The 26,081-nt window shown below is 36.9% G+C and overlaps 1 protein-coding gene across 11 annotated transcripts in view; it reads right to left on the reverse strand.

The window, feature by feature from the left end:
* Window positions 1-26,081, reverse strand: part of ADAM22 (ADAM metallopeptidase domain 22) — a 221,584-nt gene that overhangs the window by 44,052 nt on the left and 151,451 nt on the right. For all 11 annotated transcript variants that reach the window (XM_045194380.3, XM_045194376.3, XM_024557684.4 and 8 more), the window contains exons 10-22: window positions 25,315-25,386; window positions 24,315-24,481; window positions 22,631-22,715; window positions 21,505-21,595; window positions 20,233-20,284; window positions 14,786-14,885; window positions 12,771-12,842; window positions 12,450-12,542; window positions 8,880-8,960; window positions 5,879-5,929; window positions 5,592-5,655; window positions 3,841-3,946; window positions 1,536-1,655 (exon numbers count right to left, since the gene is read on the reverse strand). In XM_045194380.3, coding sequence (XP_045050315.2) covers window positions 1,536-1,655; window positions 3,841-3,946; window positions 5,592-5,655; window positions 5,879-5,929; window positions 8,880-8,960; window positions 12,450-12,542; window positions 12,771-12,842; window positions 14,786-14,885; window positions 20,233-20,284; window positions 21,505-21,595; window positions 22,631-22,715; window positions 24,315-24,481; window positions 25,315-25,386 — 1,154 coding nt within the window. The remainder of the gene's footprint in view (window positions 1-1,535; window positions 1,656-3,840; window positions 3,947-5,591; window positions 5,656-5,878; window positions 5,930-8,879; window positions 8,961-12,449; window positions 12,543-12,770; window positions 12,843-14,785; window positions 14,886-20,232; window positions 20,285-21,504; window positions 21,596-22,630; window positions 22,716-24,314; window positions 24,482-25,314; window positions 25,387-26,081) is intronic.

The raw sequence follows: 26,081 nt of genomic DNA on the forward strand, positions 1-26,081 counted from the left end.
GGCTCCTGTTGATAGATCTTAAGCTATTCTAATGTGTTATGATTTTTCCCTCCTCTCTGGAAAATTTGAGATTCTTTTTTGTTTGTTTGTTTTGTTGGGGTTTTTTTTTTTGTACTAATGTTTTGAAATTTCTAATGATATCTTTAAATGTACCTCTAATTACACTCACTGTACCTCGCACTCGGTGAGCCTTTCAATAAAGAAATTCAAGTCCATCAACTCTGGACAATCACTCACTGATGATTTTCTCCCTGTTGTTTTCTCCGTTCTTTATCATTTCTATTCTAATTTGATGAGTTCTTCTATATGTTCATTTTCTTTCCCCCTTTTGCCCTACTTTCTGGAAGATAACTTCAACTATTAAGTTTAGTATAAGCCATCATATTTTTAATTTCAAATAGCAATTTTTCCTTCTTTGAATGTTCTTCATTTTTAAAAATAGTGCTGTATTCTTATTTCATGATAGAAATATCTTCCCTCTCATAAATATTGACAGGTGGTTGTTTTTTCTAGTTGGTTGATTTTATCTGTTTTTTTTTTCATGTTAGAGACTTTCTTCACATGTCTGATAATCTGCTCATATTTCATATTCCAGACAGATGTTTGGAAATTCCCGGGCTTTCTGACTGAACATGGCTGCAGCTGGGCCATTTCCATCCAGCCTTGACCGCAACACTACCGCCTGCTGTCCTGCAGTCTGGTCGCCTTCTACTGTGCTATCTCAGATTAGAAAGCCCAATCTTCCACGGGAGGGTTTTAGCTCAGTCAGGGAAGTCCTCTGCTAGTGCTTCTTTAACAGACCCTATTTTAACCCCTTCCTTGCCCCTTTACTCTCTCTTCCATAAATACATTACACCGCCCATTTTTGAGCTTTTTGAGAACTGACAGTATATATTGGCTTCATACTCAGTTTTCTCCCTTAACTGACTTGGGAATTTAGCTTTCTCGGTTTTGATAATCACTTGCCACACATCCATTTTCTTTACACATTCCAAAGTTTTGTTGCCATTGTCTCCTCTCCCTTTCTCTGGCTCTCTGTGGATATATGAATTTTTAGAACCTCATTTAGAGTCATCTAGTGGGATCTCAGAAGGGATGTATATACGGAGTATGACAGAAGTAACACCTTCTTGAGTGTGGTTGGTAGGGTAATAATATGGATGTAATAATTTATAGTTTTAATTTGAATATTTCACCTAAAATATCATGTGTTGTGCTTGAGTATGATATTGTTACGTTACAGAATTACATGCTTATGATTTTGTAATGAAAGATTTTATAATAAAAAAGGGCCATTATTTGTGCCAGATCTTATATTTAATCCACTGATTTTACTCTGAAATTCACATTCTTTTCCATTCAAAAGAATAAAAGGAAAACTACACCCTAATTCTTATTTTCTTTTTGTCTCTTCTCTGTCCAGATTTACTCAATCACCTCTATGGGCTGGAATCTTTCTTGGCTTGTGACTGAAGACAGAAGTAATCCTAGACTGCATTCCTCGGATGTTCTCAGAGAATGTTATAGATAATTACCTGCAGTTTAATGTTCTTCCCTGCTGCACAACTAAAGTAGATGTGATTTCACCATCGAGTTCTCCGAGCCTTGGGATATGACCGATATTGGTGCACAAAAGGTAACCACAAAGCACATCCCTGTGTTGGAACAGTACCAGTTACTTACAACCACGTGCCGTTAACACAATGATCTTACCTCACTTTAGCATTTGTTTTTCACCAACTACGTTATTTGCTGAGGTTATAAGCAAAATAAGCCCAAACTAATTTATTCCAAAGTCCCAACTGTTGTCTAGCTTTTTCTTTACTGTCCATTAGCGCAAGTATTTATCAAAAGGAAATCACCCATCAAACAGACTTCTTTTATGTCAGATTCTCTGTCTATGCTAAAACACTTTTGAATATTTAAGAAGTGAATGAATGATCTTTGGATGGATATTCCTTTGGAAAACAGATCTTTCTTTAACTTGTGGCCCCAGAATTTTTTTTTAAGAGGTTACATGTGTGCACACGCACACACACACACTGGACAGATCTGGACACACAGGTCTGACACATGTCCCCCCCCCCCAGTGTCACCTACAATGCCAACGTAACTGGTAAAATATCTTCACCGGTATTAAGTACTATCTCACATGTTCTCCATATCTAACACATTGTAATTATTAATGTAGATAATGATAAACACGTATTCTCATAAACATCTCGTTAAGACTGATTAGCAGGCCATCAAAATTACACATGAAAATATCAGGCCTTATCAGGGAGATGAAGGGGAAAATCAGGACTTGTATCTATCACCAACTCAGGAAAAAATGTATTGATTCTTTTTTAAAAAATAATTTTTTAAAGTTCTGTCACTATTTTATGAAGTATCTATCATAATCAATAATGCTTGTTAACACAGAAAAATATATTCAACCTGTTTTTGAGTGTCATTTATGTGTATGGAGTTTACTAAGTACTTTAGGATATATAAAGAAAATTAGTCATGTTTTTTTATCCTCAAGGAAATTATACTCTGGATACAAAACAATCACATGCATAAACTATAGAACATAGAATTGGGGACAAGGGCCACAAGAGTAGCACTAAGGGCTGTGAGAGTTCCGAGGAGAAAGGGAGATGATTTATTTCTAGACCAAATCCAGAAATATTTATAGAGAAAGTATTGTCCAAGCAAATCTTTGAAGAATGGATAGACTTTTGACTGGTGATAAAGTGGGTACAGCATGCTTCCGGAGGAATGAATAGCAGAAGCACAGGCTCAGAGGCAGGACAATACAATAATGCACACATCAGGAATATAAGGTTTGCTAGACTGGAAGAGCAGAGAAGACAAAAACAAAAGATGGGAGGTTTGGGGCAAATTGTGGAGGAGGTGCAGTGACAAGCTAAGGTTCCACTGTGTTTGCAACGCAAAATAGTATGACATTCTGCAAAGTAATTAGAGTTCTGACATTAGACTGTTACATCTTAATTACATGACCTTGGTGAAACCAGTAAACCGTGCCCCCGTTTTCTCTTCCATAAAATGAGGAGAACTGACATAAAGATTAAATGACAAAGCTCACGTAAAGCATAATCCAATGCAGAGCACACAGTACACACTCGATTCAGGTTGGGTATTATTTTTACTATTAATTAGCTATGTGGAGCCAGTGAGATTTGAACAGAGAACTGACATGGTCAAAAAGATTCAAGTGGATTATCCTGATGGCAGCCGGTTTAGATACTGCTAGCATAAAGAAAAACCACCACCAAAAAAAAAAGCTGTTACGAGGCCTTTGTGAGAGCTGAAGAGTTCATGTCCGTCTCAGCTGGGTCCTTACTGCAACAGGAATGGAAATGAAGGGGTGAAGGAGAGACAAATGGTGGGGGAGTAAAAGGGAAGCATGGACGTGATTTGCATTTTGGGCAACGTGCCAGAGAGAAGGTGGAGTCCAGGATCATTCTGAGGTTTCTAAATAGAAGGACAGTGGGTTATTAAGACCTTTGGCAAAAACAGTGGTTTAGAAAAGTCAGAGCCAGTTAGTTATATATTCTGGTGGCTTTAATTATTTTTTTTTCTTTTGAAGCGCTGGCAGATGCCTTATAGGTGAGAAAGTCCTGAGGCAGCTATAAGCATGATGGGGGCCTAGGGGAGAGCTGCACCTATGTGTCAGGACTTGGGAGCCTTCTGCAAAGACAACACAGGCGGTGGGAAAAGACAAAAGCAGCACGCTCCTCTTGGGATGCAGAAAACAGGAACGTCCTGGCTGCTTAAAAAGTAACATTCGTAATTAACTAAAAGATAAACTCAGGGCTCACTCGCCCATCTCACCGTTTGTTGCACTGTATCCATGTGTCTTTGTCTTTCCCACAGTTACCCTTCTCTGTGCCTTCGATATTTAGTTTGTCGTAGCAGTGTTTGTCTGATGCCGTCACCTCTGAAGCAGAACAGAGTTTTCTGTCAGTGACAGATAAGACGTGGGAGCTGCTCAAGATGTCTGCAGTCAGGGAAACAGCCATTTAAAGGCTCTTTCACTGCAATGCTCTCAAGTCCAAAACTGTCCCTATTCTGTAAACATCCAGGACTCACGGACAGTTTTCATGACTGTGCATTTGGAATTTGGAAGACAAATCTATTGGATCTTTGATAGGATTCAGGCTATAGGTTCCAAGAATAACACTCCTCACAATTTGGCCTCACAATAATTAGGGGAAGATGCCACCAAATGATTCTTTGAATAAATACTGCACACTTTAATCTCAGCGCCAAACACAAAGCACAGATTGCTCACTGAGCAACTTTTATTAATCATAAAGGCAACTTTATTAAAATAGTTATTCACCATAATTAAAGATTCAAGAAACAGTGGTATAATATCTACCTTGTTTACTAATTATTAACAGCTATCAAAAAAACAACTTTGCTCTGGTTTTTGAAGAACTTGAATTCGTGCCAAATCTCAGAATCAAATAACATTTTAAGACGTGTCAGCATCTTTGTCAGGATTTGTTTTTGCTAAAGCCGGGATTGGCTGATGAAGGCATCTAACAGTTAGATCAGGTGACTTTTGCAAACTAATCAAAAGGTGACTGTTGGATTGTATTTTAAAAAGTAATAATAATTATGTTGATACTTCTTGTTCTTTTTGCTGTCAGCCACTATTTTCTCTCGAGTGGGGGAAACAAAACTCAGTCTCTCTGTTCAGAGAACGAACCTGTGGGACTAAATTTTTCCCCATCCCAATGTTTCTCCAATCCCTCAAAAGAGAGCACACACTTCCTCTCCCAAAAGTAGCCACTATTGTGACAACTGAGGATTATCATTATCTTTAATGATAACTGTCTTCTGAAAGAGTTTAAAACAAAAACTGCTTTCAAAAGGGCACCTAATACTTCTAGAAGGACATATATAATATCTAGTACATTTTAAAATAAAAATATAGAACTTAAATAATATGTTTTAGATATAATTGTTACATACTTCCCCTCTGGAAATTTGACAAACTTTGAAGGGAGTAACATTAAAATTTCTATCTGATATGGCGGAACTACCTTAGCAGAAATTCACCCATAAGCAGAAAAGTGAGCTAGAGTTCATGAAAGACAGATGAAGAAGAAAAGGCAACTCTAGCTAAAATGCTGCAGCTCTATGCTACAGGGCCCTGTCCAGGGCCCACATCCGTCCCATATGGTTGTACAGGTTTCACTTAGGACACTCAGGTCCTTAGTGAAACACAAGATCCTCAGGACTTAAGGACACTCAGCTGTGGAGAGCATACGTGGAGCTGAAATCCTGGTCTGTTCTGTTCTCCAAGCTGCACACCCTGGCGTGGACTACACGTGCCTGGCAGTGAAGGTACCTTCTGTCTCATCCAAAGGCACTGCCAACTACCCAAGATGTGCAGGGCTGTGTCCTCTCAAAGGAAGTGCCCTTCTATAATTTCCACAAAAGTGCCCCTGCTGAGAAACGTGAGGGTTTTAAGAATCCCTCACTCTTAAAGTGACTGAAAATTTACTTCCAGTGCCCATGTCTCTTGGCCGGATACCATACTCTGAAATGACCAAGCCACACTATTTACTTACTTTGCCCCCAGATGTACTTGCATTGTCTATCCCTGGTTTTGCATCTTCCTCCAAAGCAAATCCCCTAAAATGGAAAAGCATACCTGTCAGTGATGCAGTGTCTGCTTAAATCAGATAACTAAAAAAGTAAGTATGGCCAGGAGAACTAGTAGATGAGTATTCTAAAGACATTTTATCTCCAGAGTTCATTACGAAATATTTAAATTGATATTCCTATCCTGATAAGATTCAGTATTTCTTTCCTGCTGGTACACATGAAAAATGTAGGTAAACATGAAGTAGCCTACCTGAACACCATCACATGAATATCCATCCATTTTATGAATATTTGGGGCACACTAGGAAAAGAAAACAGAACTAATGAACCAAATGATAGCAAAATATCAGGATGAGCTAATTCCTTTAATGTTTTCATTTTAAAAATAAAGTCTGAGAATATGTTTAGTGTCTTAAAATATCTAAAAATAACAAAAATGAGGAAGCAAAAGGAAATACAACAATTGGGGCACTCTCCCCTAAAAACATTGATCTGTCAGAGGCAAAAACAGTTGTCACATAGGATCCAACTGAAAGAACTGACAGCAAGGACTCAACTAATGCTAAAATTTAAGAGCATCTTGCTCTTAAAAGCAAGAGCACAAAGAGGAGATGCTGGCCTAGACGGAGCAATAACTATGTTTCTTCTTTTTTACCATGAGGGGCAACACAGCCCTTCACACTCAAGCGGAAGTCTACTTTGCGCACGTTAGGAAAAAACATGTTTTAAGGCACGCCCCCATTTTTACTTTGTAGCAAGTGCAGAATATTGCAATGCATTCTTATGTAATTTTTAAATTTATTGTATATTATATATCATCATATTAATTATATATTCATTTGAGAAAAATTATGTAATATATAAAAAGGAAAATTAAAATGAAAACAAAAGTTTCTCATATCCTCAGTACCCAAATTTTTACATTTTGATACATTTTTCTCCACCTTTTTCTACAAGTTTTGATATTTTTTAAACACAGTATAGTCAACGTATAGATATTTTATATTATGCTTTTTCCCTTTCCTTATAAATTTTCTCATCACAATAAACTTTTTTGTAGGTATCATCTTTCATAGCTAAAGTGCATTGAGCAAACAAATCATATAACCAATGTATTAAAATATTTACTTATAAATACAGTAAGTCTGCACTTAACAGCCTTGACAGGTTCTGTGATTTTAAGCAAAGTGATGTAAAATGAAACCAATTTTAACATAAGCTAATTGAAATAAACAAGCATTTAAGTTCTCGTGGTGTCTTCTCAATGTTCTAACAAAATGACGTTGAATGGAACACCGTTATTTGAGTGCCTGCCAATGTGTGCGTTACAACCAGGGCTACGAGAACATCTTCGAATGTCCATCATTTCATGGTATCCTCCTCATCACTACGTGTTAGCTTAGGGACACAACGTTAACTAGATAATATTTTCAATGTTACATGAAAAATCTTTAGTCTCATAGGATGACTATCTTTAAAATAAAGCATTTTTAATGATTAACGTAGATATACTACTACTGAACCCCTCTTTTTTAGAGGAAAAATATGCAGGCGGTCCTAGCTTCATATGGCCCCAACAGGCATGCATTTCAGTTATGGTTTTGTTAAAGAATAGTAGTACGCCAACAACCATTTCAGTTACCATAATATATTACCTGTGAGCAATTGCACACATAAGGCACAAACTCTGCTACTTGCTCTTGAGTGGATTGATCACTAGGTAAACAACAGGTGAATGGCCCACCTTGTCACTCTTTCAAAGCCTCTCAGTGATTGGTCACTTGCCATGAAAACAAACTGTTCATTCAGTTCACGCACAGACAACAAGGTGCCTAGTGGTGTTACCTCTCTGTCTTTGAGTGACAGCATGTGACATTTTACAAAATTGGATAATGAAAAGAGAAAACTGGCTAACAAAGATGAAAGTACAGCAAAAAAAAAAAAAAAGAAAGGAAGAAAGAAAAAGGAAAGCGATGACAGGAAGTGAAATTATAAGCTAATGTGAAGGGAGTTATAGAACAAAATCGCTGACAACGGGAATGTTGATAGTGCTGTTGGGCAAAACACTTCATATTCCCATCTCACGTCTGTCGGAGACAGCCATGACATTGAAAGCACAAAGGATAAAATGCTGAAAGCCGATCCAAACTTAGAAAGGCGTGTGACAATTCAACAAAACATGGAAAAGATGTTCACTGTTCTCCTGAGGTTTACAAGAAGGGGGCTCGACTCCCAGTAAGACTTTAGAAATAAAGTATTTTAATTCGTCATGTTTATGTTTTAATTTAGTGTGCTAAATATTAATTTATTTTTTATTTCCATAATCGTTTAAAACCAACATTAAGAGAGTTTTCAATAGTCTGACAACCTTTTTAAAAGATCACAGAAGGACTGTCGTTTTTTCCATTGACTGCTAGGATGACTTTCCATGGTTTCAGCTTGTGTGGCCATTTTCATGGTCCTGCATTGCCCTGCAAAACGAGGACCCCTGCACACACACTGACCACGTGAAAGCCAGGCCTCCCTGCACATACACTGGCCACGTGAAAGCCAGGCCTCCCTGCACACACACTGACCATGTGAAAGCCAGGCCTCCCTGCACATACACTGGCCACGTGAAATGGAGGACTCCCTGGATATACATGGACCACGTGAAATCTGAGAACACTCGCTAAAGTTGGTCAACTTCCCTATGTTCCCTATCTAATACTGAATAATAGCAAACTCAAGAGCAGTGATTAATGGCTGAGCTGAAGCAAGCTGTCTCAGATATAACAGTCAAGACAGAGAAACAGGCTCCTTCTCAGAACCCAGTACCTTTGGGTCTCTCTGCCTCAGCTGACACCTGTGTCAGCCAGCTGGAGAGATCTTTTTGCTTCCTCCTTCACTAAATAGACAAAAAGCAAATGAATTTCACCCCCTACTTAAAACAAAACAAAAGAGTTATGCAAAATAGCTGTTTCCTCCTTCAGTAAATAGACAAAAGCAAATGAATTTTCCTCCCTACTTAAAACAAAAAAGGCAAGCACGCAGTCTTAGGTTTGTTCAACGTGAAGACAAAATTATGCTGAACATCTGCTCAAGCTTTGATTACTGAAAATTAGATTCCTGAAAAAGAAAAAAAAAAGTGAGAATTTATGTGAAAGAGAGACATGAGCATCTTGTCCATTTCCATGTCATCTGGGCGGGTAAGTGAACTAAAGATACACCTACTTTTCCCATTGGTTTAGAGTAATTATTCTGTCAATTACCTGGCTTGAATTTCCTGAGCATGTTTCATGAATATCACAGTCATTTACTGCTTCTCGGCACACAGTCCCCGGAGGCTGAAACTAAAATAACCAAAAATCAATGTGTAAAACCGCCGAAGAAAAATTTCCCACAGTATCATCTTTAAAAAGCAAAACAAGTATTTTTGGGGTAGGGATATCTTAAACTATTTGAAGATGGTAGTCTGTGAAAACCAGTTGCTGAATGACATGTTAATGTAATCGTTTTTGGAGAGAGTTTCTTGTGTATGGAGTAATTTGCATAATCATCACATATAAGCCTTATGATATCTTGGTAAAATAGGCTATGCTGGATGATACATCTCTACCAGGACAAGTCTGTCCAAGTTCCAGGAAGTCCTCCTTCCAAATGGCTCACACTCCACCCTTCGTTCTTACTGGCACTTTCATCACATTATTCTTTTTTGTCTTCTCTGCCAAGAATTTGAAAGTTATACTTTGGGCTCAATTGTAAAAGTTAGATTTTCTGGCAAAGGTATTTCCTCCCATGTTCTCCTTTCCTTCCTTTCCTGCCTCACTTTTACATAGACTTATAGCTTGGTCTCTTATTCTGTTCTAATCTGGCTATGATTTGTACCCATGTCTGGGGGGGATTTTTGGTCTATTTCAACCATTTTAAATATTTCTTGTAAGTGTGAGAGTAGTACAAATGAAATTTTTAAACTCATTGGATTTATAAATTGCAAGAGTATTCATTATAACAAAACAGAGGTACACAACATTTTCATTTTTCCCCTTTCTTCTTCAATCCCATTTTCTTTCCTTCTTCAAAATGTTACGATTTGGGCTGGATCCTGCTCTGCTCACACAAACACAGACATTATTTGACACACACATTATTTGACACACACATGCATATACACACACCTTCCACCTTCTGTCCTTTGCTCACAACCCTCCTGGCAGCTGAGTTTCCTGTTGTTCCCAGCCCACGAAGAGCACACTGCCAACTCAAGTCAGCATTTCAACAGATATTTTTTAGAAGATCCAAACAAAATGTGTGTTCATTCATCCATCCATCCATTCATTCACTCATCATGCATTTACTAGCCACTTAAAATGTGCCAGAAACTTCCTAGTCACTGGGGAATCAATGGGGAACAAAACATGAGAATCCTGCTTGCAGGAAACCATTTTAATGGGGCTAAATAGGCCATAAAAATAAGGAAAGAAGCAGAGTGACTTCATTTCGTACACTCTGGAATTGGGGCAAACCCCAATTTTAGAACATTGGGGTAGGAATATGAGCAGATTTAAGGTAAAGTTTATAGGGCAGTGTAAATGTCCCAGAACTGCCCGAGATTTCTGACAGACAGCATGGTGAAGGAGGACTTGTGGCAAGTGCTGGGATACGGCAGGAAGTAAATCAACCCAGACCCCTGCCCTCCTGCAACTTACACACTAATGGGAAGAGAAAAATAATAAGCAAGTAAACAAACAATATTTTACAGCAGAGGGTCACAAATTATGGCTTACAGGCAGAATTTGGTTGGACACTTGTTTTTATAAATAAAATTCTATTGGGACACAGCCATCTGAATTGGTTTCTGTACTTTTGATGGCTGCTTTCAAAGACAGAGTTAAGTAACTAAGACAGAGACTTATGACCCCCAAAGCCTACACTATATACTCTCTGGCCCTTCACAGAAAATGTTTGCCAACTCGGACTTATAGACACATTATTATAAACATATGCTGAAAAAACAGACATACACACAATTTCTCCCTTGTTCCTCTGTGTCCCCTCCTCCACTCACTACCCTGCCTCTGGTTTCTCCAGGAGCCCAGGGAAGGGGTGGGAGTGTGGGGTGTGGGGCAGAGAGAGAAAGTGGCAAAAAAAGATCTCATGTGACTGGTACAGATGGAACTTATCTGTGGGGTGGTTAGTCATGCCACTTTATTGTATGTATTTTAATTTCATTATTTTTCACTTGTTCCTTGAAATGATTATATCACAAAGAGCTGAATTCTATAAATCAAAGACTAATGGCCTAATTAAATGCATTTTATGGATAGGCAGACTTCAAACATTGAGAATTAAAATAAGTGAGTGGGGATCCCCTGTTGTGGCAGTTGGAAAAGCTGACAGAATAAACAGTTGAGGCAGCCAAAATGAAAGAATGTCTGTTTCACATTTGGTTTAATCTTCCTTCTGCAGAGGGTGCTTTCGGAGATGTCTGCCAGGACCCTGCCTGTTTGAAAAAGCTGCCAGAGACACAGTAGTGAGGGGGAAACAACAGAAATCGCCGCCAGAGATCTGGGATGTAACTGCACATTCATTCCTTACTGGCTGAGTGAGCCTAAGTAGGGTATTTCGCTTCCTTAAGACTGAGATTGCTCAAGTGAAAAATTCTGGATGGTGGTGAAAAGTGTGGCTGTGAGCATTATCTAAGACAGCGGTCTCCACCAGGAGTGAACTTGCCCCCGAGGGGACATCTGGCAACGTCTGGAGACAATTTTGTCACCAGTGGGAAGGATTGTGCTGGCATCTGGTAATCAGAAGTCAGGGATGCTGCTAAATATTCTAAAATAAAGAAGACACACCCTCACAGCAAAGAGTTACCCAGCCAAAAATGTCGGCAGTGCCAGTGTTAAGAAACCCATAAGATGCTATCCACTAAAAGTCCTCAGCACTGTCTCTGGCACTCAGTAGATACTTGGTTCATATTCCACCCTCTCTTAGCGCTAATTAGACTAATCAGCAAATAATCAGCAAGAGACGGTTGTGCATATTTTTATTCATTCATTCAACAAACATTTACTAAGAACCTGTACCAATTACTACTCTGTGAATCCCTGACTCTGCCTCCATAAAATGTACAGGATGAAAGACAGATATTGAACCTCAGAAACGATGTAGAATATTATACCAGACTTCATATGAGAAGAAGAAAAAGAAGTAGATTTCTTTGGAAAAGGTAAGCCTCAAATAACTTTTTTTAGTCTTGACGGAAAGGATTAAAAATTTGGAGACAGGAAGGAAGATGCTGTTGGGAGGATAAAAACAGGTAATGTGTTTAAAGGTGCATTTTAAACTCTCTCGCATCCCACATGTAAGGTGTTATCATGTCTGAAGTATTCCTTTTGCTCCCTCAACAGCTAATGAAAGAGATATACCAAGCTGAGCAGCAAGAAAAGAAAGGTCTGCTGATCATCCACTTGGCTTCACAAGAAAAGAAAAACATCACTCAAAGGTTAAATACCTGGTTTCATTTAAAGTGCACACTCCTCAGGGAGGCGGTAGTGAGGGCAAACTGCGAATTATAAAGGTTCAGGCCCTAGCTCCCCGACTTTGTTGGTGTAGGACCCTGGGCAAACTATTTCTACTACAAGCCACAGCGTTCTCATCTGTTAAATGGGGATAAAAAGTTACTACACCTCACAAGCTTTTGTAGTAAAGCACCCAGCATTTAGTCACTTCATACATGTAAGATACCACTATTGTTATTAGATTGTATTTACCTAGGCTTAACAATGTAACCAAATAGGTCCTCTTTTCTGTCAGGTGATAATGAACCAACATTTATTTACCTTGCACTTTTTACAACAAAGACCATCACTGCATTGAGAGTCTTGAGTCAAGGTGCATTTCTTACAACACTCTGCTCCTTCAAGGACACATTCCTAAGGAACAGAAACATTTGCATAACATCAGAAAATGGTGTAATTTTCCTGAAAGTACTGGAATATTTTCTAAAATAAATATACAACCTCACAATGATAACCTTTCTTCCACCAATCTTATAAAATTTCCAAGCATGACTCCTGCTCTGTATGTCTGTCCCAGTGAGTAGACCTGAAATGACCTGAATGACCTTGAAAACAAAATCATCAGAACACTCAGAGGCTTACGGTCGGGGTCCCGCAGTCACATTCCTCTCCAGTTTCAATGAAGCCATTACCACACTCAGGAGGATCCAGAAGCTGTGGGATGAAAACCAAAAAGCGAATTAAAATATAGATAGACCAATATCAAAGGCCTTACAAGAGACTCTAAATGCCACACCTACGCTTCTGGCATATCTGTCAGCTATTCAAAAATATATCTCTATTTCCCTAAACAGAAAGCATGACTTTCTATAACTTTAGAACTGGGAACTTTGAAACAGAAGTATCTAATATTGTTTCCATGTCAGATTTAATCATATTTATATATCTAACATCAATGCCATCAAAATAAAAGATGACCTAGCCATTGACCAAAGCCAAGCCAGACTGAAATTGAATTTCCTTCAAACAGAAAGCAAGAGATTTAGAGTCAGAATGTCTGGATTCAAGTCTTGGCTCAGCTCCTTATCTTGGGCAAATGGCTTGCCACTGCAGAGCCCTGGAGTCTTAGTATCTAGAACAGGAATAACGTCAGCTGTCCCTCTACACCACGAATTGTTGTGAGGATCACGTCCCACTACCTATGAAAAGCCCTTTATTAATTATATTTCCTTGTACAACAGAAAGTCACTTCACCAACAAGAAAATGTCACAAAAAACACCACCACTGATTTATTTATTGCAAAATATATACATAGTTCTGCATAGAACAGCAATAAGTACTTTTGCCCTGTAGAAGAGTATATTTTAAGACTGTTTAATTTTTAACTCCAGATCAATATTATCTCTTCAGTATAGTTTACTTTATGATTATAGGTAAAATTAGGAAATATAATTGCTATATTCTAAATATGTAATATTCATTCAAAAAATCAAAGTCTACATATCACAGAATGGAAGTGAATACACACCTATACACACACGCTGCTGCTTTCTTAAAACCAACTAAAAAGCAACAACCACAAAAAAGAATCCCCACCTAATTTCCCATACTCTCTCCCCTCCAACAAAAGAATCAATTCATCTCTAGATTTCATTTTCAGTTGAAAGGTGTCATAACTAATGAGACAGCTTTGAAAGCCAAACCTAAAACTTATCCAGATGGAAAAACACTCATATTCTCTTACTCTGCACTCAGAATAATAAGTTATTTTGGTAAAAAGACTTTATTTTTTTCCTTTATTACAGCAGGAATTTAGTTCAATATCACTTCTAAAAACTTTTGGAGTTAAAATCATTTCAGTGCCATGTGATACATTTCCAAAATTTCCCTGGCGTGAACAGAGAATGAAAGCCGGTAAATGATTACAAAGGCAACATCACATACCACTTGCTACACAGAAGCATGTCACAGTTGACCTAATTAACAAGGACAAAGGTTCTTCTTTAACATGCAGCCTTCCAAATGCAGGAGGAAGACCTGCTTTCTACTCAGTCAGTAATCAAGTATGTTCCACAAGTTGCAAAAGCCTCTGACAAAGTCTAAATACAAAGTCTAAAGACTTTCTCCTTCTCTTCTTTAAGCAAACTTGGTTTTCATATTGAGAAGTACTTGCAATTTTAATCATACTGCTTATCCTGAAAGGCAGTGTAGGGAGTAACGAGGACAGATATGCTCCCCTTTCTACCAGTATGAGTTGTGATTAGGCATCCAAAGGGTGATGGGGAAAACTCATCAAGAAAACAAAAAAGAAAAACAAAAGCATTTTTGTAAGCTAACTCTGAATCATCATTTGGCCATATAAAAATAAAATAAAATTTTTTCAGAAAGCAAACATTCCTATTTCTACCTGTTTTCTATTCCCATCAGAAAAGGCCCAAATGCTCCAAGATTAAACTTGACTTAGAAAATACAAATACTTGCCCAAATGCTCCAAGATTAAACTTGACTTAGAAAATACAAATACTTGGTAAATATAGAAAATGTGCATGAAAGCCAAGTTGAAAAGTTCTCTTTTATGAGATCCAATGCCTGAAAAATTTGTGTTTATTATACTTCAGAAAGAGTAATACCTAATAACTCTAATCACACTTATTACCTTAGAAGGTTTGTTGAAAAGACAGGCACCGCCCCCACTATTCAGGAAGTCATGGTACTCTTCAACATTACACTGGGTGAACTTCTTAGGAAGATAGTAGCTATAAGACAGAGGAAAGTTAATAGCTGGGTACAGGTTTTGTCTGCCCTGTTTGTATATTACTCCTAAAGTTAAACATTGTTAAAATTATACATTTTCTCAAAAATGAAAAATAAATTCTATTTACCTACTTAAGCATTCAATCCCTAAGAATTTTGTTCAATCAGTGTATTTCTAAATTCTTTATTTGGTGACCAATGGTGATAATGGATGGGTTGTTCATTATTTGTGGACACACACACACACACACATCTGGAATTTCAATCAAAGAAAAGAATAATTTATTTAATAGTAACTCTTTTCTAAAGATTACAATAGGGCTGGAACCCACACTGCACAGCACTCTACAAAACAACCAACCAGTAATCTACAAGTGTGTCAAGGTCATGAAAGTCAAAGAAAGACCGGAGCTGTGCCAGGCTGAAGGAGGCTGAAGAGACAGGAGAACGTGCTGCCTGATTCTAAGATGACAGGTTTGAAACACAGAGCCAGTGCTGAATTTGGGCTAAGAATAAGGTCATCCTATTGGTTGTGTTGTGTTTCTGTAGGAGGATGTCCTTGTGTATAGAAATGCACATTAAAAAAAATAAAATAAATAAAATAAAATAAAAAATAAAATAAAATAAAATAAAGAAATGCACATTAAGGTGTTTGGCAGTGACGGGCATCAAGTTAGCAACTTACGATTCAAGGACAAAAAGGTTCTTTGTTACTATTCTGGCAACTTTTCAAGTTTCAGACTGTTTCATAACACACACAAATGTATACCAGATAAAGGGTCAATAGAGAAAGCAACGACCATAGAGCAATTTGGCAACATGCATTCAGAATCTTCAGAATGAGAAATATCCTCAAATCTAGTAATTCCACCTTTAGAAAGTTTTCTTGAGGAAATAACTAGCTATGTATACAAATATTTCTGAACAGATATTTATGGTGGCACCGTTTATAAAGCAGTAACATGAAAATAACCCAATGTGCAACAGTAAGAAAACTGTTAACTGTGATATATGAATAAGATAGAATACCATGTAGTTATTACCAATCATGGCATCCAAGAATAAAGGCTCCAAAAAATGACTCTATCGTGTTAAGTAAAAAATGAATAAATAGTTACATATACAACCGGGCTCAAATTTTATGAAAGAACAGTAAAAATGGTAAGAGAAAAACTACTGTATTTAAACATTATTTTAACATTGTTTATCATAACATTAACCATAGTTAACCTTGGATAGCAAGGGGAAAAAGTGATAAAAATTTTACTTTCTATATTTTTCAAAAACTGTTTTACATTGAGCTTTTATAATAATGACAATACAATTAAGATACTAATAGTTTTTATAAGGTCTCTCCTACTACCCTGCACGGACTACGTTCATTTATATCCCTCCTTCTTGCCAGCATCGTGGTCGATGCTTTACGAGTGACTTAATGGAATTTACAATGATGATGTACCCTAAACTCATTTTTCAAGTGTTTCATGTCAAACTCTCCAAAATAAAGTTGTCTTGGGTTTAAATTCCCTGAACTAATTTAGTTTCTTCACTTCACTTTTCTAACACATCATATACTGTATTCTTTATTTAAAATTTTTCACACATATATTACTTCCTTTTTCTTTTTTTAATTGCATTAAATTTATTGGGGTGACACTGGTCAATAAAATTATACAGGTTTCAAGTATACAATTCTATAATACATCATCTGTATATTGCATTGTGTGTTCACCACCCAAAGTCAAACCTCCTTCCGTCACCATACATTTGACCCCTTTTACCCTTTCCTACCTCTCCCCACCCTCCTTTCCCTCTGGTATTCACTGTACTGTTGTCTGCGTCGAATTTTTGTTTGTCTTGTTTGTTCAAAGCATGTCGGGATGTCTGAGTGGTCTAAGGTACCAGAGACAAGCTCCACTTCCCTTTTGTCAATGTCTACACCCTGGCCATTGTTCTTATCACCAAACCCAGTAATCCGCCCTGCATATCTCTGCCAGAACTATAAAACTTAAATAGGGCTTTCTTCAAGTTTCCCTTTGTTCTACTGGTCAAAACCTGAGATGGCTCCTACTATCAAAGAAGAAAGTCACTAACTCTTAGTGTGGGACCCTCACAAGTCAAAGCCTAGCTCCGCCCCTGCCCTACCAAGGGCCCTCACACGTGTAAGCCGGGCCCAGCCCCCCCACCCATTGCACAGCTGGGGGCTCAGTCTGCTCTCCGACAGTGACAGCAACTCTTCCCTCTTGGAGATGCTCTTTTTATATATGAACAGTTGAAACGTAGAGTTCCTCTGCCTTCACTGTGCCACATCTGACTTCCTACGGTTATGGTCTGTGTGGTTAACCCTATCACATAAGACTAATTCCTCTCCCGCACCATGGACTTTCAAATACCTGAAATTAGATATCATGTCTCTCCCTAGGCTCTGCCCCACACCTTCTCGTTTGCAGAGCAACATTCTATTGTGTTCAATTCATTTTTAAAATTTTAATTTTTATACCTTTAAATAGGAAAGTATTCAATTCAAAAATACTTTCCAACATTTAGCATCACAGAGGAACTTCAAAAAGTAGAAATGGGAGAGAATGTACCCATAGGAAATATACATCCAGAATTAGTGCTGTTAGCCAATGTTTGGCACAAATCAAATTACATATAGCATCATGCCAAACAATGTTTTATGCAACGAGCTTGTGCATCTATTTGATGTAAAAAGAGTTCAAGGCAAAGAGTGAAACACATTTGAGTGTTGCCATTTGATGTTGCTAAGTGTTATGCTTAGTGCTAGGCAGATTATCTATAAAATTTTGTGTTTGATAGTTAATCAGCACGCTGGCTGGTGTGGCTCAGTGGATTAAGGGCCAGCCTGAAAACCAAAAGGTCACAGGTTCGATTCTGGTCAGGGCACATGCCTGAGGTGCGGGCTGGGTCCCCAGTTGGGGGTGTATGAGAGGAAACCCATTGATGTATCGCTCATACATCGATGTTTCTCTCCCTTTCTCTTCCCCCTCTCTGAAATATAAATAAATAAATAAATAAATAAATAAATAAAACTAAAACAAAAAATAATCAGAATGATCAAGTACAATATACTATAGAACTTTTAAAAGATTCTCTAGCATAAAATTTAATTGTTGAAAAATTACAACTATAGAAAAGTACCTTCATAATTTCCTTTCATTACCAAACAAGGCCAAAAAAGTTTTCAATTACAGTTTATATTCAGTATTATTTTGTATTGGTTTCAGGTGTGCAGCATAGTGGTTAGAAAACCATGCACTTTACGAAGAGGTCCCTCTGATATTTCAAGTACCCACCTGGCACCGTACATAGTTATTACAATATTATTGACTATATCCCCTCAGCTGTACTTTACATCCCCACGACTATTCTGTAACTACCAACTTCTCAGTCCCTTCACCTTTTCCACTCAGTCCCCCAACTCCCGTCCCCTCTGGCAACCATCAGTCTTTTCTCTGCATCTGTAAGTCTGTTTTGTTTTGTTGCATTGTTTACTTTGGTTTTTAGATTGCACACATAGGTGAAATCATATGGTATTTTTCTTTATCTCTCTGATTCACATATTTTAATAAATATTCAAATATATGTTTGTATGTACATTCCTTCCATCATTTATTTTCCTTGTCATACATATTTTGGGAATTCAAATTTCAAATATAATCAATAAATATTTCTTGAAATGAAGTCTGCATGAGATATTATGGTAAGAGATCTGATAAAAACATAATTAATGTAATAGGTAATCCTCAACAATTTACAACTAAATGGTAAAGGGAAACATAACAGAAGTAGAATTAAATTATAATATAGGAGTTAAAAGTTATAATAAGTCTCAAACGGCTAGAATGTGGTTAGATAAAGAAAAATGAAAACTCCAGATGCAGAGAATACATTAAAGAAATCAAAAGAGTCTGGAAATGTATGTACAATTATGGTGAGCAAATTTTTAAGAAGCTGAAAATCCACGTAGGATTATGGTTAGCAAATCAAAGAAAGCTGGAAACCCATGAATAATTATGGTTAGCAAACTGGGCATGAATAGCAGTGGAAAATGAGACTGCAAATGAGGATGAATGAAGATTATGGATGTCTAACTACTGGAGGAAGAAATTTGAACCTTATCTTTTAGACAACAGAGACTCAACGAAAGTTCCGAGTAGGAAAATGATAGGATTCATGTGTTTGCCACAGGAATCTAGGTGCGTTAAGAGGATAATGGAGAAATCGTGCCATACATACAGACAATGAACTAGAGTTACACATTATCAGCATGGAGGAATCTCACAAACACACAGTTCATCATACGATGCCTTTCATATAAACTGAAATGCAAAGCAATGCTATGTATTACTTCAACAAAAAATGCATATATATATATATATATATATATATATATATATATATATATATATAAAGCATAAAAAAGAATCTGTGAATGATGTGAACCAAATTCAAGGTGGTGGTGACCTTGGCTGGGTCTGGGGCCAATAAGAGAGAACACCTAAGGTAGTGTTTAATTTTGTTTTAATCTGGGTAATAGTTTACAAGTGTTCACTCTTTCATTCTTTATACCTTTTCAATTATGATGGAAGTGGAGTTCAGGAAGGGAGAGAGGGAGCCTGTAAGCTGGATGAATATTTGGAATGTTATTGAAATAAGAGCACAAGATGATAAAAGTTTAAAGTAAGGTGGTAGTGATAAGACTGGCAGAAAGGATGCAAAATTTATTTAGAAAGAATAAAAGGTTAGTGCCTGATAGTGTGTGAAGGGTAGGACAGTATAAAAATAAAAACCTTTCTCAGGAGGGCAACTGAGCATAACTCTTCCCACTCCTTGCTCAGTGAGGCACCACTGGTAGCTTGAAATCGCCACTGCAGTATTTGCACCTTAGGCTTCTACATAAGGTGGAAGGCTGCTGGAAACCTGGGAAGCTACAGATCTGGGCTCTTTTCTTGTTTTTGTTTTTGAGAGTCAGCTTACCAGCACAGCACTGTTTATAACCCATTTAATTAGAATTGAAGAAGATAAAAGAAATGGGAATTAGTATGTAAGCCATCAAGAACAAAGTTGTTCCTCATTTCCAGCCTAGGTTCGAGGTTAAAAATGTCTTTGATCTTCTAGCTTAACTGACGTCAATCATTTTCATGAATAAGAAACTATGTTGTGAAAATATTTTACATACAAAACCAGTGGGAAAATCTACTTCTGATTTTCTCTTAAATGCCTGTGTGAGGAGATTCCGTGCACCAGTTATTCCATGCCATGTTCCTAAGAAGACAGGAGCGCAGCAGAGGCAAAGTGAGTCATTTTCAAGCTCAAGTGGCTCACCCAGTGTCTCCCATTATGCATCCAGACCACGTGTCCTCACATCTACACTCGCCTAAGAGAAAACGAATACAAACACCTTATTACAAAGTAAACACAGGTGCGTTAGAGCAGGTCCGATATTTAAAAGTATATCTTAACTTTACTTTTTATATAACTTTAAAATAGGAATACCTGCTTTCTAATTTCCCTTCTATTTGAAGTTTCTATGCAATGTATAACAACAAAAATCTACTGACCTCAAGATTACATAATTGTTACTAATATTAAATCTTCTGATAAATATTTTAACAAATGGCCATATTTTTAAAGAACTCATTTAAAATAAAATGCAACGAAATAGCAGTGACATAATGACACACCTCTACAAGGTCCTGGTTTCATAGGCCTTTATGAGAATTCCTAGAACTGCCAGTTCATTTCTTAAAGCCTCTGCACCAAGCCTGCTGGTCCAAGGCAGGATGGTATACGGTTAAGCAGAAGGTCTTCAGAGTCAGAAACACCCAGGTTCAAAACATGGGCTTGCCCTTTAACATAAACTTGTGTAAACTTCAGATATTAACCTTTTAAGATCTAGTCACCTTAACTGTAAAATGGGGCAAGTAATGCATATCTTGCTGGAGTATCTAAGGATTAAATGAGTATTCAGACACAGATAATACTAGTGCTCAATTATCTCAGTTATTAATATAAATAATCATGTTTATACTTTTTGTTATTAAAATCATAAAATAAATATGGTTATAATCAACTTACGCATAATACATAGTATTTGACTGTTCCTGGTGAAGTAACTTGGGGAAATGCACTCCTCATAGATGCTAAAGCTAGCATATTTTATTGGGTCCACATTTTACTAAGCCCTTTATCAGGTCTGCTCCTACCTGGCAAATTCTCTGCGGCCATACTACGAGATATTTCAAATAAACATTAATAAAACAGTATGCTTACCTATATGCCTAGGATTCTTTATTAAACCATTTAAAATTAGCTACCTGAGCTTATTCTGTCCTTTTTTAGGTTAAATTCAACTATGAATATATCATCACACAGCTTTAAGTGTTTATAACACATGGAGAAATTTTCATTTGTAATATAAATATATATTACCTTGTATTACTTTTGAAAAAAAATATTTGTGCTCTGGCTGTTTATCTTGTATTATCATCCAAACTCTTCTTATCAAACCACTGAACTAAATAATCTCATCCTTCAAAATATTTGACAGACAGTCTATTGGAAATACAACTAAACCACATGCGTACTTAAACTTACCACTTGCTAACTTTCTTTTGTCTGAGATAATACCAATGTTATGGGCTAGTGACTGGGCAAGTGTGACTGCCATTAAGTCAGTTTTTCCAAACTGAAAAACAAAAACAAAAATAAAATACATGTAAATGCAAATTATTTCTTCTTTAAGATGGGCCAGAAAATGACAACATGATTGAAAGTAAGTAATTTCTAAGCATTTTATTTAGCAAAGATTAAACACATAATAGCTAGTACTCAACTACTGAGCATTTGAGAAGAAGTAGTAAGAAATCAATCCATGTTTGATTAATTCTTCCAGAGAAGACTAGAAGTCAGGGAATCATCAACTTTTTGTTTTGGAAACTTAAATCTAATTCTGAGTCCAAAGTTCACCAGTGACATTTCTGGAAAACATAATACTTTCATACAATTGAACCAGTCTTTTGCATAATAATAAAATAATAGCGCATGTGTAAATTGTTTGGAACTTGTTCATCTTTGTATGTCCACTTATAAGCCTGAAATTTCCCCAAACCAAGAACATGAGGCTTCAGAAAATACACGCCAAGTAACAGGATGTGGTGATGATCTTTGGCCCAAAGAAATCTGAGAAGACCTAGGGACATTTTTTTCAATATATAGCCACCCAGAGATTCAAGTATTTCTCTTTTAGATCACTTCTATCAGGTTTAGTGCCTGAGCGATAGAAGTAACCCTTTGAAATCCCTGGTCTATTTTTTTTTTCCTCCAAAAATTTGCCAAGTATCAAAGAAGGAAGAAAATTTCCAACTGGGTTGCTTGGTAGTAAGCCAAACAACTCAGGGGATTACCCAATGCTCTGGAAAATCAATCAAAGTAATAAACAGGGCCTTACTGCCCATGAAGGTAAAAGTAAATATTTTCTCTATATAATCTGTAAATAGCTAAATCTGGAAATCATTCTAAGTAGAACATGAACAGAATTATCAAATATTATCTTCTACTATTTTCCTATCCTGTCCTCTGGTCATTCACAGTAACTATATTGGTTATTAATAAAACAACCTAACACCTGGAGAATGTGGAATATTGAGAAATTATCTCTTAAATATGAAAAAACATTTTCAGCCATCATACCACTTTGTACTGTACAGATGTTCACACCTACTTCATTCACGCCGCCTCCTTTCAGCAACGAGCAAATCCCACCAATATAAGCTGCCCCGCTCCGGCTACTCTCAAATTGACTTCCCCTTTCAGAAAAGGAAATGAAAAATACTTACTGCTCACAGTTCAAATATCATAACACCTCTCATTATTCATTTACCACACATTTTCTCAATGCACATAACATTTGTACACTATACATTCCTGAAGGAAGGAATGTGAAAATTGTTTACAGATGTAACCAAAGAAAAAGGTTTATGACGATGTTTCCCATATAATCAGCAAATACCTTCAATAGAAATATACCTATTAAAAAAGAATTACTACTATGATGTACTGTGAAAAGGATACAAAATCACAACTGTAGTATTTCTGCCAAAAATGCATAACTTGAGTCTCATAATGAGAAGATATCAGTCCCACAATGAAGGATGTTCTATTCAATAACTGGCCTATATTCTTCAAAAAATGTTAGGTCCAAAATAAGCAAAGAAAGGCTGAGGAGACTGTTCAGAGAAGACTAAAGACACCTGACAGATAATGCAATCAGTGGTCCTGTGCTGGATCCTGGGTGTGAGGCGGGGAGACAATTAGCTATAAAATACAGAATTGGGACAATTGGTAAAATTTGAAAATAGACTATGGATTAGATAAAGTATTATATCAATACTAAATTATCTGGTTTTAATAATTTACTATAGCTATATAAGAAAATGTCGTAAGTATTTAGTAGTAAAGACCAGTAAGTAAACATCTCCAAGTTACTCTCAAATGGTTCAGGAAAAAAAATTGACAGATACATAAAAGGAAGAAAAGGGGGTAAGAAGGATGAAAGAAAAGAAATCATAAAACAAATGGGACAAAATATAAACAACTGATGAATCTGGGTGAAAGGCAAAGGGTAGTTCCTTGTAGTATTATTGCAACTTTTCTGTAAACTTGAAATTATATAAAAATAAAAAGTTACCAGCAAAATATAGTCTTTCACTTCCATTACAACTTTCTTCAAGAAAAGCTCTGACTTCAGATGTTGGGTTTTTAAAATGCTATTACATATAACTTGCTATCACCTCAAATATGCTAGTTACCAAAAAGAAAAAGATAAACTCTGGAAATATTACTAAGCTCTCAATTTAAATCAAAAACAAAGAAAACATTAACATTTAAAAGACAGTAACTTTAAAGAGTATAATTAATCGGTTAAAATACTCTTTATGAGCACTAACAGCATTTTCATTCAGTAAATGCTTTGATTAAATCTCTTGAAAATGTAAACGAAACATACAGGGTCCAGCCAAAGAGAGGTTTACTTGAGTGTGGGTGGTAGGGTACGTGAATGTCTCGCACAAGGAGGACAGCAATGTGGACATTTCACCTAAAATGTCATATGGTGCGCTTGAGTGTGACAGTGTTATGTTACAGAATTACACGATTATGATTTTGTAATAAAAAAGGGGCGTTATTTGTGCCAGACCCTGTACATGCAATACTAAACTCAAAATTAAACCTCTTATATTTTCATGTCAATTTCAAACAATTTATACTTTAAAACTTCTTCCAAATGCATCTTTCCTGTCAAATCCTATTTGCATCACACAGTAGAAAGGATACATCTCAGTCACAAATCATACAGCATTCAACATAGAACTCAAAAAAGTAAAAAAATCATTACAAAAGTTACGTACGAAAAAAGGTGAACTGCATCACTTTTCTCTTTGATAAAATCCCTTCTGTATTTCATAAACTCACGTAGGGTGATCAATGGATTTTCAGATATGGCAAACTTGTTGTCGGCTGCCCAGGTTTCCATGGCGACCAACACTATCCTTGTCTTAAGTTGGTCTTTGTATATCTAGTATATAAGAAAATGAATACACCAGCTGCACATATGGTAAAATTGAATGTTTTATGAACAGACCTACAAAGGTCCTTTTATGGAAACCCCTTGAGTTTTAGTTAATTTAAGAAATTTCACTTTTTAAGAAAGATAATTATTTTTCTAATTTACATTCATTTCCCTTGAGTAACAGAGAACCAACTCTCTACTAAGTAGTACCCAATGAACAGCACTAGTTGGGAACAAAAAACCACACTTTGACCCTTATTCAAGGCTCTCTCTGGGTCCATCTCCTGGCCCCTAGACAAAGAATACAGTACATACATCTTGAGTTCCCCTAGCAAAAATGGAACAATGAAGACTCTCCAAGAAAATCATTTCTATGCAGCCTGACTGCCCCTGACTAAGTTCATGGACAAGGTGCCGGCACTGCCTTGTCAGAGGAAGCTGTGGAAAGCAGGGACAGGAGGATCATTTAGTTGCATCATTCCCATAGCGCCAGGCACCCTTTGGAGAAAGGCAACGCTTACACTGCTCTCCATTGGTGGGTACGTGGTGAGTGTCTGTTAGGGCCTATGACCCAACCTTTTCTTTTCTAATGTGAAAAAATACAGGAAGGAACATTAGGCATAAATCAGTGGCTAATTTTGGCCACTTCCTTTCATCATCTTCCCAGCCAGATATCAGAGTCAATAAGGTCAACTTCAAGGTGACGAGGGATTTACGGGACACCTTGGCTGAAGTGTTAACTTGAGAGTAGTGAAAATCTAAGAACCATGTTATGTGTTCTATTAATAATCAAGAGATAAAATTCCTCTATGGCAACATCGAATTGGGTTGATACTTACTAAATCCGCCATGTTCACCACAGATTTTGCATACGTGTTGGTATGTACAACTGAAAGACGGTGTTTTTTGAACTGAAAGTAAAAAAAGAAAGTGAAGGGCTTTCAAAGTCATCAGCAAAGAGTCACCTCAGCAGAGAAAACATGGTGTAATTGAAAGATCTCTAAGGTTTTCTGTAAAAAAAAAAATGTAAGAATTGAAACCTAGTCTTCTACATGCTGTGTAGTCTGAGAAAAGGCTCTTAAAAATTGAAGGCCTCAGTTTATTCATCTGTGAGATGAAGGAAAAATACCCATTCCATCCATTTCACAAGTTTATTTCTATCACGAGATTGTTATTCGAAAGGATGAAGACATATGAAAGTTATCTATGAATTACAAGACATACAAATATAAGTAGTGTTGAAGTCAGAAAAAGGCAATGTGAACATTGCTAAAAGTATCAAAATTTATGTTCTGTAAGACTCACTCAGTAAGGGAAGAAAGCTGCAAGGGTCACAAAGAGGCAGCTAATGGGCTAGATGTGGATCACATATATCTTTTGTTTGGCCTCAGTGCTGTTTCAAAAATCAGGTAATGCCTTGTAAAACCTGATTTCTGGCTTCATTTGAAATTAGCATCCTTCCACTGTAATAACTGGTCACTGCTGGGAAGCAGCGGCTCCCATTAGACAGGCCATGCGACTTTCCTGTCGCCACAAGCCACACCCTCCCTATTGTTTAATACCTGGCTCACTTTATTTGTGTTAACTGCATAAAGATGTCCACAGA

Source organism: Desmodus rotundus, chromosome 6 (genome assembly GCF_022682495.2).
Source record: "Desmodus rotundus isolate HL8 chromosome 6, HLdesRot8A.1, whole genome shotgun sequence".
Classification (NCBI taxonomy): domain Eukaryota; kingdom Metazoa; phylum Chordata; class Mammalia; order Chiroptera; family Phyllostomidae; genus Desmodus; species Desmodus rotundus.